This window comes from Nothoprocta perdicaria, unplaced genomic scaffold, assembly GCF_003342845.1.
Source record: "Nothoprocta perdicaria isolate Ctin4 unplaced genomic scaffold, notPer1 scaffold_93, whole genome shotgun sequence".
Taxonomy (NCBI): domain Eukaryota; kingdom Metazoa; phylum Chordata; class Aves; order Tinamiformes; family Tinamidae; genus Nothoprocta; species Nothoprocta perdicaria.
The window spans coordinates 1777329-1794264 of NW_020456232.1; the positions used below are offsets into that span (position 1 = coordinate 1777329).

General features: G+C 40.2%; 1 protein-coding gene across 1 annotated transcript; it reads left to right on the plus strand.

Annotated features, from left to right (window-relative positions):
- The first annotated feature begins 6156 nt into the window (after positions 1-6156).
- On the plus strand, positions 6157-16054 carry ANKEF1 (ankyrin repeat and EF-hand domain containing 1). Its single transcript, XM_026052903.1, has 9 exons — positions 6157-6512; positions 6813-7012; positions 8244-8393; positions 9053-9176; positions 9968-10781; positions 11721-11947; positions 13748-13932; positions 14312-14446; positions 15793-16054. Exons 1-9 carry the CDS (start codon positions 6167-6169, stop codon positions 15985-15987), a joined length of 2376 nt encoding a protein of 791 aa, XP_025908688.1. The 5' UTR covers positions 6157-6166; the 3' UTR covers positions 15988-16054.
- The last annotated feature ends 882 nt before the right edge of the window (positions 16055-16936 follow it).

A 16936-nucleotide genomic window follows, 5' to 3' on the forward strand; every position in this document is an offset into this window, starting at 1 on the left:
CAGCGCCATCACATGGTGCTGCCCACCAGGCTCACACCCTGGCACAGGGCAGCGCTACCATCGTAACAGCCAACTGCCAATGGCCAACTGCCCACAGCCAACTGCCAACGGCCAACAGCCAACTGCCAATGGCCAACGGCCAACTGCCAACGGCCAACGGTCAACTGCCCACAGCCAACTGCCAACGGCCAATAGCCAACTGCCAATGGCCAACGGCCAACTGCCAACAGTCAACTGTCCACAACCAACTGTCAACGGCCAACAGCCAACTGCCAATGGCCAMCTGTCCACAGCCAATGGCCAACTGCCAATGGCCAACTGCCAACGGTCAACTGTCCACAGCCAACTGCCAATGGCCAGCAGCGATGGGTCACCGTTGCAAGGGGCAGTGTCCGTTGAGGCCAGAGTTGCCAAGCTGAGTTACGAAGGGCAGCGTGGGCTCCCAGAAGATCTGCCCCCTTATCTTGGRCACCACCTCGGCAGCTCCTGACAGTCCGGGAGCCCCTTCCCCTTGGATGAGCCATGAAGCCGTGGGAAGCAACAAGGTAGCAGAGCCTCGAGGGCCGCGGAGGGAAGCGCCAGCGCCGCTGGCTGCTCGCTGTGCAGGTTAGGAGGACTCTRCAGCCACGCTCCCTCTGAACGTTAGCGTCAGGCATTGGCAGCCAAAACATCCAGTGCGATTACGTGTATAAATCTATAAAGGCAGGGTGGTGCTGTTACCGCGGGGGTTTCCTTTGCTCCAGAACATAGGCCTCACACGTGGCTCGGTGACCAGCATGCAAGYGGATTAAAACTGGAAAGTACTAAGTGATTTCTGTCACAAAAGTCACAAGTGCTCCCCRTAGGAACACCTGAACTTTCCTGATTTTCTCTTTTCTATGGTTTCATTTTCCATTTGTACMTTTTTTTTCCTCTGTTGTACAAGGTGCAACCAAACGACAGACATCATTCTGACTTCAGAGGGGAAAGTGCATGCACGAGGTGAAAAAAATGAGTAAAGAGAAAGGAAGTTTTTCCTCTGCTGTCATGTATCAGTGCCATACCTCACCATGCCATAATGTCTGTATTTACACTAGCATCTGCTGCTTTCCCATGGATGTCTAGGACACTGGCACTGATGCTGGTGCTGTGGTCAGGCACTGGCTTCCACGGAAAGGCAGCGAGCAAGAGAGCTGCTCACCTGGGCTCCTTTTTCTATCAAAGCAGCTTGGTCACCACTTGGAAAGGTTTGTGAGAAAGCCAGAATCTGATTAAAAGTCTTTTCCTGATACTAGGTGTACTGGAGGAAGGATCAATCTGTAATTCAAATGAGTTTCATGCTCGGCAGTGGAGCAGTGACGCGGGCTGGCGGCGCCAAGGCGGTGACTTTGTTGGTGCTTGCGAGCAGATAAACACAGCGTTGCTAAGCAGATGTGCCAGGCTTAGGGGCTGCGGCTGCAGCCCTGCAAAGCCCTCCCCGGGGATGCCCGTCTCAAAGCGATGTTAACAATGAATCATCCTCTGTTAAAAGGTACGTTACGGGTGAAGTGATTATAAACTCTACGAAGCACATATGGGTGATAATATTTACTTAACTGAGAACAGCAAGACGGTGTAATTACGATTTCATTTATGGAAACGTGTTTCACTTGCTTCTAACTTTTCCTARCTTGGTAGACTTTCTTATATCACTTGTCTTGCTTTGATTCAATTTCTGCAGAAACTTCTCCTAAAACTCAATCCTGTGACTTTCAAGAAATACTACAAAGAAACTTTGTCACAGTTAAAACTTTACAGTGATTTCCATGTAAATTGTTGCTCTTAATGTTTTGAAGCAAAGAATTTAAACTCAGCAGGGGATCTCACAGGTGGGTAAAATGGGATAACAAAAATCTTCACCATTGTGTGATGAAAATAATTTCAATTCTATTTGTGAAAATTTTTTTATTGGGTGTGAAGTACTCAAATATTACCATGATAACTCTCTCAAAAACACCAGAAGAAAATCATTCTGCGTGAGGACTAAAATTGGAATGGAGTGTAATACATCAATCTGTGAGCAAAAATGGAAATGCATGATAACGACTCTCTGCTCATTAAAGGTGTGCTGTTAACCCTATGTCCTGAGCAAGGTAAAGGGTCTGGGGAACAAATAATACCTAATCGTATACTTAGAAAAATAATCACTAGACATATATGCAGGACATATATACAATGTTGCATGCTTTTTTAAATTATATTGCGTGGCTTCTAACATATGCAGCACACACCTGCCTTTTCTGCTACYGCTGCTGATTCTCCTATTGCCTCCCTGTGCTGTTGTTCCTGCAGCTGCCCCATGTCCCTTGTGCTCTGCTGTGTCACTGCTATGGACACAGACAGTAACAGGGGCATCAGTGATGGTGGGTCTTTGCTTACAATTGCTAGTTGCCTCAATGTATAAGATGCCCTTTAGTGTCAGACGTCCTTTGCAAAGCAGGTAATGCACCAGGAAACAGCGCTCTGGAACATGCTAATCCTGGATACTGGCACTTTGGAGTTGAAGGGTAATGTTTGTATGAGACACAGCACTGTTTTGAGTCCCAAGAATAATCCGTAAAACAAATCCAAATATACATGCATTGCATATTATTTCCATTTTTATCTGCGTTGAGTGTTACTAAATTTTTTCTCAGCTGCAATTCTGCTGTAGCTTTGTTAACCTATTCTTATTAAGAATGTAGTTTCTTCAGTGTCTGCAGCTGCATGTGAAAGAAAGAATGGAGGAAATGGTAAGTTTTGATCCTAAATAGGGCCCTGAAAAATACACATCATCCAGGTGTGTACAGAAAGTACTAAGAAATATCAGAAAAATCCTCAAACATAATAACCTGACAGATCTTGAGCCAGTGTAAATAAATGAGTATTGATTTCCTTGGAGCTCTGCAGACTGTGCTGTCCATATGACGATCTGGTTTATGTTCTTCGAGGCAGTCTCAGAAGCAGCAAGCTGCACTATGAGAGCCCCCTGAGCTCATTAGGGTGCCACTGAGCTCCTCTCCTGCTGTTGAACCAGGGATGTTGGTTGGAGCTTTTTTTTCCACTTCAGAAAGGATGAACCAAAACTGTGGTTATGCCCCACTCTCCTTAAGGAGTGAAGCTTCTGGGTCACAGGAAGGACTTATGTGGGGCAAACACAGAATATGCTAGCTAGAAGCTACTAGGTTGTCTTGATATTTTAAATAGCTCTTTAACTAGCTCTCTCTGTGTGCCACTTGAATGTGAAAAAAATGGTTAACAGAATCACAGAATCACAGAATATTTAAGGTTGGAAGGGACCTCTAGAGATCATCTAGTCCAACCTTCCCACTCAAGCAGGCACACCTACAGCATGTGGCACAGGGTGGCATCCAGGTGGGTTTTGAAGACCTCCAGAGTAGGAGACTCCACAACCTCCCTGGGCAGCCTGTTCCACTGCTCTGTCACCCTMACAGTAAAGAAGTTCCTCCTCACCTGGAGACGGAACTTCTWGTGCTTCAGAACAGCTGGAAGAAGAGATCCCATTTTTGGAAATGAACCCAGGTTCCTTACTGCTGTGGGGTGGTAAGAATTAGACAACAAGAGCACATGAGAACTGTTCAAATTCGTCAGCTCAGACATCTAAGTGTCTTAAAAACCTCTCTCCTCCTGATTTTCAGTGGCAAGAGTCATTTAAGAGCCTTCCTTGTAGTTCTTTCTTGCTGATTTGAGCCGCAGACCTTACTGAGWTTACCACTGTCCTGAAAACAAAAAATCATCTTGTATTGAAGCTTTTTTCACTTCTTAGTRTTTCAGGCTCTAAAAGCTGGATACCACAGTGTACTCTAGTTTCCCTCCTACCCAGAAAGAGTCTTATTTCAGAAATCTCAAGGTGAGGGCTAGAATGCTACTGTAGCTGTAGCTTCTGTCAATAGAAAAACCTCTGCATTTATTCTCTACCACCACACACAACTTGCTAAGAATGAGAGCAGGCAAGCCACAGGTGACAGATATGTCACAGCTGCTTTGTGATTTAATTATGCACTGTAAGAATATACTTTGTAAGCAATCAGAGTGAGGGTTGCATAAGACCTACTCAGAAAAGAATTTAGTATTTAAGCAGTGTCATACTTAAATAAGAGAAAGCCACCTAACCATGGGAACAGTTGATCTATTTGGAGCAGTCTGCATTGCAAACAGAAAACCTTTGCAATTTAGTGTCCACTGTAATACTTGTAAAAGTAAACAACTTGTAATAATTTCATTCAAATAAAACACAACCTAGAACTGTTCAAAACTGTTAAAATAAAAATGGTTTTCTGAACTTGAACATTTCACCATGTTTTGCAAAGTCAAAAGGCCACCGTTATGTAACTCGGGGCATTTTACTGCCCTTCCTACCCTTTTCTTACTCCTGTTCTGAAACATTTCTGCTATTTTAGCTTTTTATGGGGAGGAGCTGTGAGCTGCAGTCGAATGTGTCAGGTGGCAAAACAGAGTTGTTTTGCAAATGCAACCGACTGGGAGGGCTGCAGGCATCTTTGGACAGCATGGCCGGGCTACATGGAGAAAGTGCTAAGCTGCTTGTTTAGCAGGAAAAAAACACAGAACAGTGCAGTTTTTGGAAGTTTGTGAGCAGCAAATCTGACCGCTGTCCCTGTTGCTCTAAAAATAGCCTGGCCATACAATTTCAAAAATTAAAAGACAGTAGTTACAGGAACAGTAACTGGTACATTGTACCTGTGGTACATGAACCTGAGTTCTTGGTCCATTCCTGACATGCTTTGTCTTTGTTTTCTGTGTTTTCCCCTATTTCTAAGGTTTTCTTCCATGCTTCCTTTTCAGAATGGAAAGTATGGCCCCAAAAAGTTGTTTAGAATTGTGCATCCTTCTGCACATCTGTTAAAATCTCATCTCTACAAAATTATGCCATTTGCAGTCTATATTGCCAGTCAAAAAACAACAACAAATATCACCCTGTCAAGACCGTGTTTCTCCAAGATTTCTGTCTTGTGTCCTGTAAGTGCCACGTTTGGAGCACAGGCTGATCAAGGGTTTGATCCAGCTAATAGGAACCTTTCCCTCCACTGAACCTAGCTCATAAATGGTCCTTATAACATGTGACCCTCCCTTATAATATATGGCCCTTATAATATGTGGACCTTATAATATAGGTCCTTATAATATGTGGCCCTTTAGCCACACATACAGTCCGGATACCATGCTTGCACCACACTGGATGAATTTTTGATGTTACTGTTTTTTGTTTCTTTGTTTTTTACACAGAAGGACTGCAACTTCTTTAATATCAGTCATATTATAGCATTTACTAAACAACGATCCTTTCTCTCCCTGTTTCTTTGGATTTAATAATACAATGTGTTAGGGGAGAAGAACGATTTCCTGATCCTTCTGYGAGTGAAGCCTATAAAGGATGATCAAAGTAGGGTTCTTATCACCATAAGTTTATTTGCAGCTCTTGTTATAAATGGAGATAGGTAAAGGAAGATAAGAAAGCCTCATGTAATCATAACTGAAGCAAATCCAAGCTGATACCTTACATGTCTTTTTTCTCTAGAAGCAACTGGTGCATCACCCAGAGGAGCCTTCATCTGTGCCAGTGCCCCACTTGCTGCATCGTTTGCCCCAAGAGACTTATTGCAGAAAAGCATAACTTATCCYTCATACAGACAGCCCAGCAGAAAGCTCATGCATTAGCTACTGTAAAAGGAAGTGTGCAGGTACTGAAGTGGTGATGTAAGAATCAATGTGATACTTTAACAAGTGCAGATGACTATTGACTTTTTTTTCCATTTGAAGTACTAAAATAGTAGATGATCAAGCTGCCCTTAGGCTTCCAAGTAASTGGGTTATAGCAGTTCCTTGAATAGAAAAGCCATCCTCCAGCTTCTTAACTTAATTCTCACCTTGAATGAAACTTCTTCAGAACAGTTAGATGATGAGTAAGAACAATTTGCAGGGTGCTATGTATTCTCTATATATTAAATGAGAAAACATTGAGCTTTTTGGGTGAACTTATGTCAAGACAAAGTGCACACTTTCATGGCCTTATACATAGTTTTATTCCTATTCTTAATGGCATATAAAAATAATCTTCCCTTTGTGTTTATATACTTTTTTTCCATGCAGAAATAATTTCCTTGGAAGAAGCCAACTTTGTTATTTCAGGATGTTATTGGTAGATAAAAGACTTAGAATCTTGCAGATCTACAAACTTCTCCAGTGTGTTCACCAGAGAGACAGGAAGCAAATAGAAAAGCTGATCAAGCTTGGGATTCCAGATCTCATTAATTTCACAGAGCCTGAGGATGGATACAGTGCCCTTCATTTGGCCTGCATTAAAAATGATACCAACACATGCAAGTTCCTGCTAGAGCATGGAGCTCATCCTGATGTCCAAGACAAAATGGGATGCACTCCAGCGATGAAGGCAGCTGAGCTAGGACATGACTTGGTTTTGGACTTACTAGTCAAAGCTCAAGCAGACATGACTATTGTTGATAACGAAGGAAGAAGTAAGTAAAAGGAACCCTATCAGAGCAGAAATATCATTAAATGATACCTTTTAATCACTGATTAGTATCCTATGATTGAGAATCATGTACTTTCCATGAACTGTCATTAATATTGAAGTCTGGTTTGCTCCCTGGGTTAAGATACCCTTAWCCAGAAATCACGTTGCATGTACTACTGTAAGAGAAGTTAATGGGCTACTACTGGAGGAACCTGGCCTTTCAGATGCGAAAGCTTACTCTTTAAATAACTTCCTTACCCTTTAACGTTGCTCTGTAACCCTCTTCTGTTTTCCTTTGCAGGTATCCTGTTTTACAGCATTTTACCTACAAGGCGGCACTGCCACTGCACTCAGATTGCCTTAGAAAATGGGGCAGATGTCAACAACTGCACTACTGAGGGGAAGCCTGTATTTGTACAAGCCTGTGAACAAGCGCAGGGAATTAAAGAAATATGCCTGAATTTTTTGGAAAGAGGAGCAGATCCCAAKGCAACAAACCCAGTATGAATGTTTCTATGTATATTATGTTTCTAAAAGTATATATGGGATTGTGGAATAGTTGTCAGACCACTAGAATGTATGAATGTAAATCCTCACATTAAAATAACAGCAACAGAATTGAGCACTTGCTGCTGCTGCTATGCCTATTCCCTTCCTCTTGCCTTCAGAAGGGAGGGAGAAGGAAGGTGTTAAGCATTTAGCTTGAATCACGTACCCTGATTTAGATTTTTGTTGGTAAAAGTGCATATATTTTATAAAAACAACTAAGTGAACTCCCTAAGAGGTGTAGCTCGCTGTATTTCAGTGCAGCAGTGTCAATTTGGGGTAGTTTGGGCTACCCATGTTTTTGATCTTTAAATTTGCATATCCTGCCTACCTTGACTGACACATGGACATTCRTGTCACATCTTTTGATGCACACGTCCCCTTCATGCACTTCGTGTACTTGTAAAATGGAGCATCCTCCATTTCTTTGTAATACGACAGGCACAACCCTGGTCATGTAGTGTGCTGGGCCCAGAGTAAAACCACCAGAGAGCAAAATGTGTATTTTTACCTGGGAAAGCCCACTGCTTTCTATTCACATGTATATTCCCTTCACCCCTTTTTACAGAAGTGAATAAGCTATGCTAAGCATTGCTGGGGGCCAGCACATTATAACTAGGTTGTCCCCCATCTGAGMTGCATTATATTCTCAGGAAGGTGACTGGCTCTACCAAAGTCAACCATTACAGAGAAGATACATACCGCTAYCAGAAATATGCACCATTACATAGAAAAAGTACAAATGTATTAGAATGTAAGCTTTTCCTCACAGATAGAACAGCAGTGAAACTCCCCAGCAGCATTTCTTCAGCCACGCTTACTTATATACTTCCATGCTAGAGATGGTATTTTGTGTTAGAAATTGTAAACGTGCATGAAAGCACGCACACAGAATAAGAAGTTCTGTCAAACAGAGAATTGATATTCAGAGGACTATTCCATTGATGCCGGTTATGTATTTTAGTCACTGGGGATTGACTATTCACATTTCAGCAATAACAGGATGAGGTTCTTAAAACTGGCCTAGTCTTTGAAATTATTAGACTCCTCTTTTTACAACAGTGCCTAAAGGAGGCCTCCAGTTTTAAGGTACTTGCAACAACAAGATCGTATTGTTCCAGAAACCCCTTTCAACCTGAATTAGACTATAATTCAAATTATAAATTATTTTCGTGTTACCTTGCAGGCTACAGGTCGCACAGCCCTAATGGAAGCAGCAAGAGAAGGTGTTATTGAGCTGGTGCGGGCTATACTCGAAAGAGGAGGAGATGTTAATGTATTTGACCTTGAAAGACACAGCGCCGCACATTTTGCAGCCAAAGGAGGCTTTTTTGAGGTATTGTCTTTAGTAATACAAGGCATTGTTACAAAGCCAAACCACACTTTCTCTGAGGCCAATATCTCAGCTGATTGAAACATAATAATCAATAGTACAGAGCATCTTCTTTTAAGGTATCACAGAAAATAAGAAATGATAGCATTTCTCTAAAAACATGGAGACTTTTTTGCCAAGGCACCTGTAAGTGCATGTTTGCTTGTTTTGCTGTCTGACGGGGGCAATTTTTTGGAAAGCTAGTTTTCCTCGATGCATAGCATCCAACAGTTGTGTAGCATGGATGTGACTTACCCATTATATGGAGAACTCATGCAAATTCTTTAAAGTAGGCCTTTTTTTTTCCCCCCTTCCCTCCCCATATGCTGTTTTTACAGTACATAAAACTATGCAGTTTTGATTATGCATATCACATCAGGGTTGCCTTAAAAACAGTGCCTTGCTGGTAAGACTGAAGATTCTCCTTGGCCCCTGCAGCTAAAGAAGGTGTCAGTCCTTCAGTTCAATAAAAACAGCATTAAAGTAAACAAATATTGTGTGTGGACTGATAAATCGAGTATGCAAAAGCAGCTCGTTTCTCTGGGAATATGTGCTACTGCATTTATTTGTAAGCATGCTCACCTTACCCGATCCTAAGTGCCTTCTTTTTTCTCTTTTTCCAGATTCTGAGGGTCATTTCAGCTTACAACGGAGACATGGGTCTGATTGCTATGAATGGGAACACACCACTTCATTATGCTGCAGAGGGAGGGTTTGCAGATTGCTGCAAGTTTATAGGACAAAGAGGTACACTAAGAATAAGCTACTTTACACATATCTTTGCTATAGAAAATATTTAATTTTGGTGCCTCTGAAGGATTTGACCCTCTGGAGTATCAGTAGTAAGTTTAATTCTCATTAACAGATGCCTAACATAACCTGCCATGACATTTTTTTCCACTAATGAGACTAAGAAAAGATAAACCATTTTTCAAAGCAAGCAGTAGAAATGTTATGGATTTGCATAGTTTAGGAACGGACTGGATTAAGTGTTTGGATCTACAGTTATTTTAGAAATATTACACTGCAACTTCCAATAGAGAATTAAGTTTTGAATTGTTGATCATTTAAACAACTTGATCTCAGTGCAATCAGGAGGAAAAATCGTGCTCCCAGGAGTGACATAGTTCACAGAAGTTCTGATCATTTCCTAACTTCATCTAATCTGTCACATCATTTCAAGCTTCGATTGCACAGGACCATGCAAAATTTTACATTCTGTTCTTTTGGTTAATTAGTAGTGAAGAGCCAAACTGTAATATCAGTTAGTGGTGTTTAATCTTAGTTCTGAACTTGATCTCCTAATCACTTTAAGAAATCCTTAAAATTTTCATTGTACATACATATTCAGAACTATCTGATAAATCTCTTTCTGCAAAAATAATACAGACATATAGCTACATCTGCCCATCTGTGCTCAAGAGGTTTCTACCAGCAATCTATATTGTTAAGAGAGTTTGAATCTGTTGATCTGTGCTAATTAGTTACCTATTTACTAAAAATCTCTTCCATTAAATGAATTGTGTCTATGTTTTTAGGCTGTGATCCTACTTGGAAAAACTTATTAACAAAGACCCCAAGAGCCATTGCCAAGGAAAGTGGCTTTAAACCAGCAACGAAAGAATTGCGTAAAATTGAAAAAATCTTTGCTAAACGTTCCAAGCCTGAAGCTAAGGATGACAATCCCTGCTGGGCACTCAAGTTATATGACTGGTCCTTGGAACATCAGGCTGCCCTCCGAGAGGCATTTGATATATTTGACCAAGGAAATGGAACGGTAATGAAAGAGGATTTTATATCGATTATTCAGAAGCGGTGTGCCTTTGTAGACGATGAACAAATAGAAACTGTTGCTGAAAAGCATGAAAYGTCTCCTGGTGCGGGAATCAACATTGAAGAATTTTTTAAAGGCTCCAGATACTTGCAAAAAGCCTATCTCATGACATCTTTTGGACCCAAAAAGAAGAAAGGGAAGAAAGCAAAGGGCAAGAAAGATGTCCCAATGCCAGTGCCGATCTGCATCATTCCAGAGAATGCAACCCCACGTAGAGAAGGTGGCCTCCCAGTGTATATGAYTGAAGCTTTACAGAACATCAGTGACAGCGACAGCTTTAACCAACATCACCCATCTGCCCATCCTGTGCATGATGACCGTGCATGGTATATAGATGAACCAAGGAAAACATACATGAATATTAACTATCTTGTCAGAGCAGGAGACATTCTCTCTCTCAAGAAGGCGTTTGAGGAGGGTGTGCCAATAGATGTAAAAGATAAATACTATAAAACACCTTTGATGGCTGCATGTGCAAGCGGGAACATAGCTATTGTGAAGTATCTTCTGGAAAAAGGGTAAGATCATTTACAGGTTTTTCTAATTGTTATTTTAAGAGGGTTTTGAGAAGCGTACATTTCCAGTAACCAGTTGGATGCAACTCACTAGGCTTGGGAGAAATTCCTTTTTAGTTGCACAATGCTCCCACAGCTTCCACTTGCTAAAAAATGACAACGYTTTTTCTCTGAACTTCAGCTGAAGGAAACATAGTGCAAATGTTACCCCACAACTACCCCTTCTAGACCATGCCATATATAATATTATTAGCCTGGCAGCAGAAACAAATCTAGCCTAATTATGTRACATATTACCTGAAAAAAAAATTAAATTCTCAGATTTTCTGTGATCGTTCTCTTAAATCTTCTCTAGTTTAGGTTCCAATCCATCTTCCCCTTACTTTTTAAATTAGCAGGCTATTGGGCCTATGAGCAAAAGGAGCACTTGTTCTTGGCCCCCAAGGTTTTTTTGGACTCCTTAATTTGCCGTTTGCTATTACCTGCTTCATCTCATCCTACCTGTTATTGTCTGTGTCTACAGCTTAAACTCCTCTTCCACTTCTCTGATCCTGTTTTTCCCTGTTAAAAGCAACTGCTTTTATTAAAGTATGATCACTAGGGCARATGAGTTACAGGAGAGGAGAGCTCTACCATTTCTTGCAAGACACTTCTGTAGAGCTGTTTTCACCTCATTTGTGTGGTATGCTCTAAATAAAGAGCAGTACAATGAAGCCAAGACCAGAAAACCAGTTGTTGGGCTTGATGAGGGCCTAACATGATGAATTGCCTTGATAAGGCAACCAAGCTATCTTGAAAAAGGATGTAAATGACAGCACTATGGAGGGTAAGCAGTTGCTTACCCCCTAGCATCTTTTCCTAAAAATTCAGGGCCTTACAAAAGTTACTGTGTCCGGTAGCTGGCTTCATCTGTTCACACATCAACTCCCTTTCCTTTTGTAGGGCTGATGTAAACGCAAAGGACAATTTCATGTGGACTCCTCTCCATCAYGCATGCCATGCAGGAAACCTAGATATTGCTAAACTGATAGTGAAGGCTGGAGGAGCAGTGGATGCACCTGCAATTGGCAAATCAACCCCGCTGATGAGAGCCATTGAGATCTGTAGACTGGATATTGTGCAGTTTCTAATCGATGCAGGTGCTAATGTCCAAGTGACAAACAGAAATGGTAAATACTCCTTTGTCATAAAATGACTTGTTTATTTACGCATATACATACTTTGTAAAATGAACGTTTAGGTTTTTCAAGCACTTTGGAAGATTTTGAGTTAGAGCCTTCTGAAGTTATGATTGCTGTCAGGATCAGGATTAAGAGTTAAGTTCACTTAGCTTTCTAAGTAGTCAGTTCACTTTTTACTAAAGGCACTGATGCCTTTAGAAAATAAAACAATAGTGATTAACTGCACAGGATGAAAAAYAAAATACCCTAAGATTCTGGTTGAAAGTATCCTTGGTAAAGCTGTTCTTCACAGGATACATAGAAAGTTATAAATGTAATTACAAATGTAATATAATATAAATAAAATTAAATATAAATTAATAAAAACTACCTAATTGAAGGAAAATTGGATAACAGTAGTTTCCAGTATCCCTTATGTCACGTATTACATACAAAGTGGTCTAAATACAATATATACATACACTTTGTACGTGATAAGCACTCTTAGAAATGAAAAGGACTTAAAAGGAAAAAAATCTGAATGGATATAGCAGTGCTGCCTTCYTACAGCAGCAGAGAGGTACTTCATGGATCTGCTTTGTTCTCAAAAGCACATCTGACTTTTCATATCTAATGGTGTAGGGACTTTTTAATCAGCTACAGTCTGCAGACGTGTCAARGAAATTATATGCCTATATGATTTACTCTCAGTGGAGTGAAATTGGGCACTTCACTCAACTGGCAATAATTTATATCCAAAGAATCAGAACAATCCTGCTCTCTCAGCGGATGCTTTGTGGGGTCAGGTGGGAGGAGACATGAGGCAATCCTTTTGCACACACATTCTGCCTAGCAGATTTAAGGTCTAAGATACAGGATGCTGTTAATTGCAATCCCAGAGCTTTTTACAAGCAATAGATCAGAAGCTGCAGCAATTTCAGCCTGCTTAAATTACAATGGAAGATTAAAGTCTTGTGCAAGAGGTGTCAAAGTTGCCTTTAAACTTCATTTTAGGGCAGTTTTTTATATATATATATATATATATAAATATAAAGCACAAGTCTCTTAATTTTCAACACTTTTGTATTCTTTATAGTGTTTTAAGAGTAGTTTAAATAGTTAACATTTATCGCTTTTCAAACCCTTGCTATAATATATAAAATATCGGTACATGCAAGACATTCCTTGCCAAAATGCACAGCAGGTGAAAGTGCTTGCAGAAGGGCTGCGTATTCCRCATTTCTGTTACCATTCAAAATTCTATGCATCTGATAGCAGCAATTTAATTTTACAACTACTTTAGAGCCATGGGGCCTCATCTCAAGATATGCAGGAGGATTTTTCCTTTACTAGGCACTGATAGTGTTCAGCCCCACTTAAACCCCAGGGCTTTCCCTTCAGTCCTTGCCAGTCGCAGAACAAGCACTAGGAGAGGTAGATACCTATAATAAATTAGTCCACATTCTTCATCTTGAAATATCCTTGGCATTTTCTCGTGTTAAATTCCCTCAGCTCTCAAGACTGCAACTTGCTAGATCTTGTATATTAAGCTGCAAATGTGATGGCCTTAAAAGCAAAGCAGCCACTCCAAGAACACATGCAATATATTGTTTTGATGCTAAGTTCTGCAAGCTCTTATTTCTGTAAGCACTACTGATGACTGCCTGGCCTCACATCAGTGTCAACTGGGCTTCTGGCACCCAAATGGTTAAGAAAACAGAKATGTAATTAAATTCAGTTGACAATATTGTCATTATTCAGTTATAAAATCTGTCACGGGTTATACTGATATTTATTTTTATACTGCAGGAGAAAGTGTTATTGATATTGCAAAAGCCTTTGCAGATTTTAGAATAATCGATCTACTTCAAAGTAAACTGGACCGTTTGCCAAAAATCCCGGAAAAGAAAGAGAAGGGAAAGAAAGGGAAGAAGATTGCCAAGCCAAAGTCTCCTAAACCAAAGCCTGTAGAGGGAGAAACCACGAAAGAAGAGGTATGAAAGATGATGACAAGAAAGTAATTACTGCCTTTGCTAATACTTACTAGCATTTATTTCATTTACCACAAATCTGTATAAAACTGTAAAGCATTTTTTCCAAGGTAGTGTTTTTAAAAGCCAGTACTTTTCTTGTTCTTGGCTATTTACTCATCAGTTAAAGCAATGACTTGGTATTAACTTGCCCACTCAAAGAAGCTTTTCCCAATAGCACCAACAGGACACAAAAATCATTCTGCCTCTTCTCCCACTCCTCCTGACGTTTCCAAATGTCCTCACACGAATTTCCCACTTAGTTGAGTGCCAGAGGATCCAAGATGTGTACCTTGCTTCCAAGTGCAACATATTTGTTTAACTGCTACCTCCTGCTCCACAGGCACCTCCGACAGTTGTGGAAAAATCCATTGCTGAAGAGGACACAAAATCCCCTAAGGACGATATTATTTATCTGCATTCTTTGATAGCCAGTGGTGCTACTAAGAAAGTCGACATCACATTCAACCCCAAAAAAGTATGTACAGTAAAAAACATAAGCAATGTTTCACATGGATTTAGATAGATGCAGAGATCATGTTCTCTGCAGGTCAATGTGTGGAGTTTTGTTGACGTTAATTGAAAGAAGCTAGAAAAAATACAAAGCAGAGAATTTGGCCAAGCATTACCATGGGTTAGCCAAATGTCCAATTTATCTCACCACATGCAAGCGTGTAGTAGAGAGTCACTTAGAGTTTTYTGAACAGCTGATTATAAAAGATAATAAGCCAATAAAATTGTGGGAGGGAAAGAGGGCAGAAAAAAAGAACAGCTTTACAGTGAAGATTTTGCAGTAGACTGCATAGTTAATTCTAGTAACTTTGTTCTTGATCACATTTCCTTTCTTCCCTAGCTACAGAAGGCAGGTAGGCTAGAAAGGTCACCACAAAACAAGAGCAAACCAAGAAGTGTTCATATGTATTTTATATATGTTTATATATATATGCACACACACACAAATAAAATAGCAAAAAACCAAGCTCCTAAGATTTAAAGCAGGATTAGATTAAAATAGTCAACAGTAAACAACTGCAACTATATTTTCCTTCATACAATGCACTTCATGAATAGGAGCCCTTGTGCATGGGATCTGCCCCAACTTCTAACTTGCTTTCTCAGTCAGATATCACAAGATTATTCATGTCAGTGACAGTTACCGAAATAGATGGATCACTGCTGTGACCTATACACAAGTACATACTTATAAGCATACCCTTTCAGTAGTGTTAAGTTTAGAAAGTAGAATTCTTTATCAGGGGACTCGGTAATACTTTCTCTCACATGTCTGCAAACAGGAAACAAATGATCACACAAAAGTAGAAGAAAAAACAAACCCAAACAAACAAACAAGCAAACAAACAAAAACAACAACWAAACCAAAAAAACCCAACCCACAATTACTGTTTGAGAAGCTTTATTTGGGGTTTATTTACTATTTTCCTAACTCCTTCCTGTTGGTTTCTGCTATAGTCTTATGAGAATAAGTCTACTCTGCCAGTGACAGTTACAGTTAATTACTAATTTACACTCTGTGGATCCTGGGCCTGATTCAACACTTTATTCTGAACTATCAGCTTTGCATCTTTTTTCYTTTGTTTCACATTAACCCTGAACTGAGTGGATGGTGCATTAGACCAGAAGTGACAACAACAGAAAATGCTTAGCCTATGTATGCAAATACTTGTGATATCTTGTGCTGGGAAGCTGCACCAGTTTTCTTCTATATCTCTGGTTAGGAAGGAGTTCTAGAACGTGGCTCTATGACTACTGTTTTCTCAAGGCTGCAGAAGTTAAATTCAAATTAACTACAGATTTATTTTCTAGGTTTGGACTCCTGAAGATACAAAAGAGCAGCCAATAAGAAAGCAAGAATTGCTCCATGAACATTTGGCTTTTGATGAGGACTCTGAAAACTCAAAAATTTTTATGTCACCCTTCAAGAGAAATCTTATGGAAAAATCACACYGGCTGGAAGAAGCTACTTCAGCAGAAGGATCAAGAAGGCCAACTCCTTTGTAAAGAAGGAATCATGTACCCTTCAGTAAACGCATTCCAATTATGCTGTAAAATTGTTGCATGTTTTTCCTCAGCTTTCATCTGAAARAAAAAAAAAAAAAATCTTCAAGATTAAGTCATGGTGCCAGATCAGTACACTTTATGGAATGCCTTCTACTGTGGGACATGAATCCTTCTTCATAAAGCTACAGCTTTGAGGTTTTTTTGGTCTCAAGATAAGATTCCTCCCTTTAAGATGTGTTATCCTTCACCTTTTCTGTCAAAAAAGCATTAAAATTAAAGAATATGAACATTATATTTCAGAAATCTGATAAGATATCTGTKAAGAATAAGATATTATTGGCTATCTACAACGCAGGAGAAAGAAGATTCAGGTCCTATTACTACCTGGACTACTATTGCCCACTGAACAGTTTTCATGTTCTTGTATGCTCACAATCCTTTCTCTTCCTTCACTGCTGATGTGTTACCACCCTGCAGTGCTGCAGTATAGTGTTTACTCAGGACCTCTACATGTTTTCTTGCTCTGAGTAGACATCTGTAGCTTTTGCTCTTGTAGCTACCCAAGGGGATCATCATTTGATATCAAGTGGGTCAATGCCTGTCCAATTCCAGACTTGCTGATGAGGTTTGATACCAGTAGCCACATTCCCTAAACTTTGAAGGCTACTCACAGGTTCTATGCATGTAGATTCATGCAGTCAGACCTAAGCTCAGCAGCACTGGAGAAGTAAAATGAACTTCAGAGTTTGTTATGGTGCATTCCCCAGGAGGAACGCAGCTATGCTTGAAGTCAATCAGCTTCTCTCCCCAAACCTAATGCAGTGGTGAGCCCACATGTTCTGGTGGACCTTGGTGTCCTGTTTCACATCTCATAAGCTACAGCATGGAATAGTGTCATTAGGTGCCAACTTGGACTACTGACATGAGCTACTTACGTGCTTAAAGACTC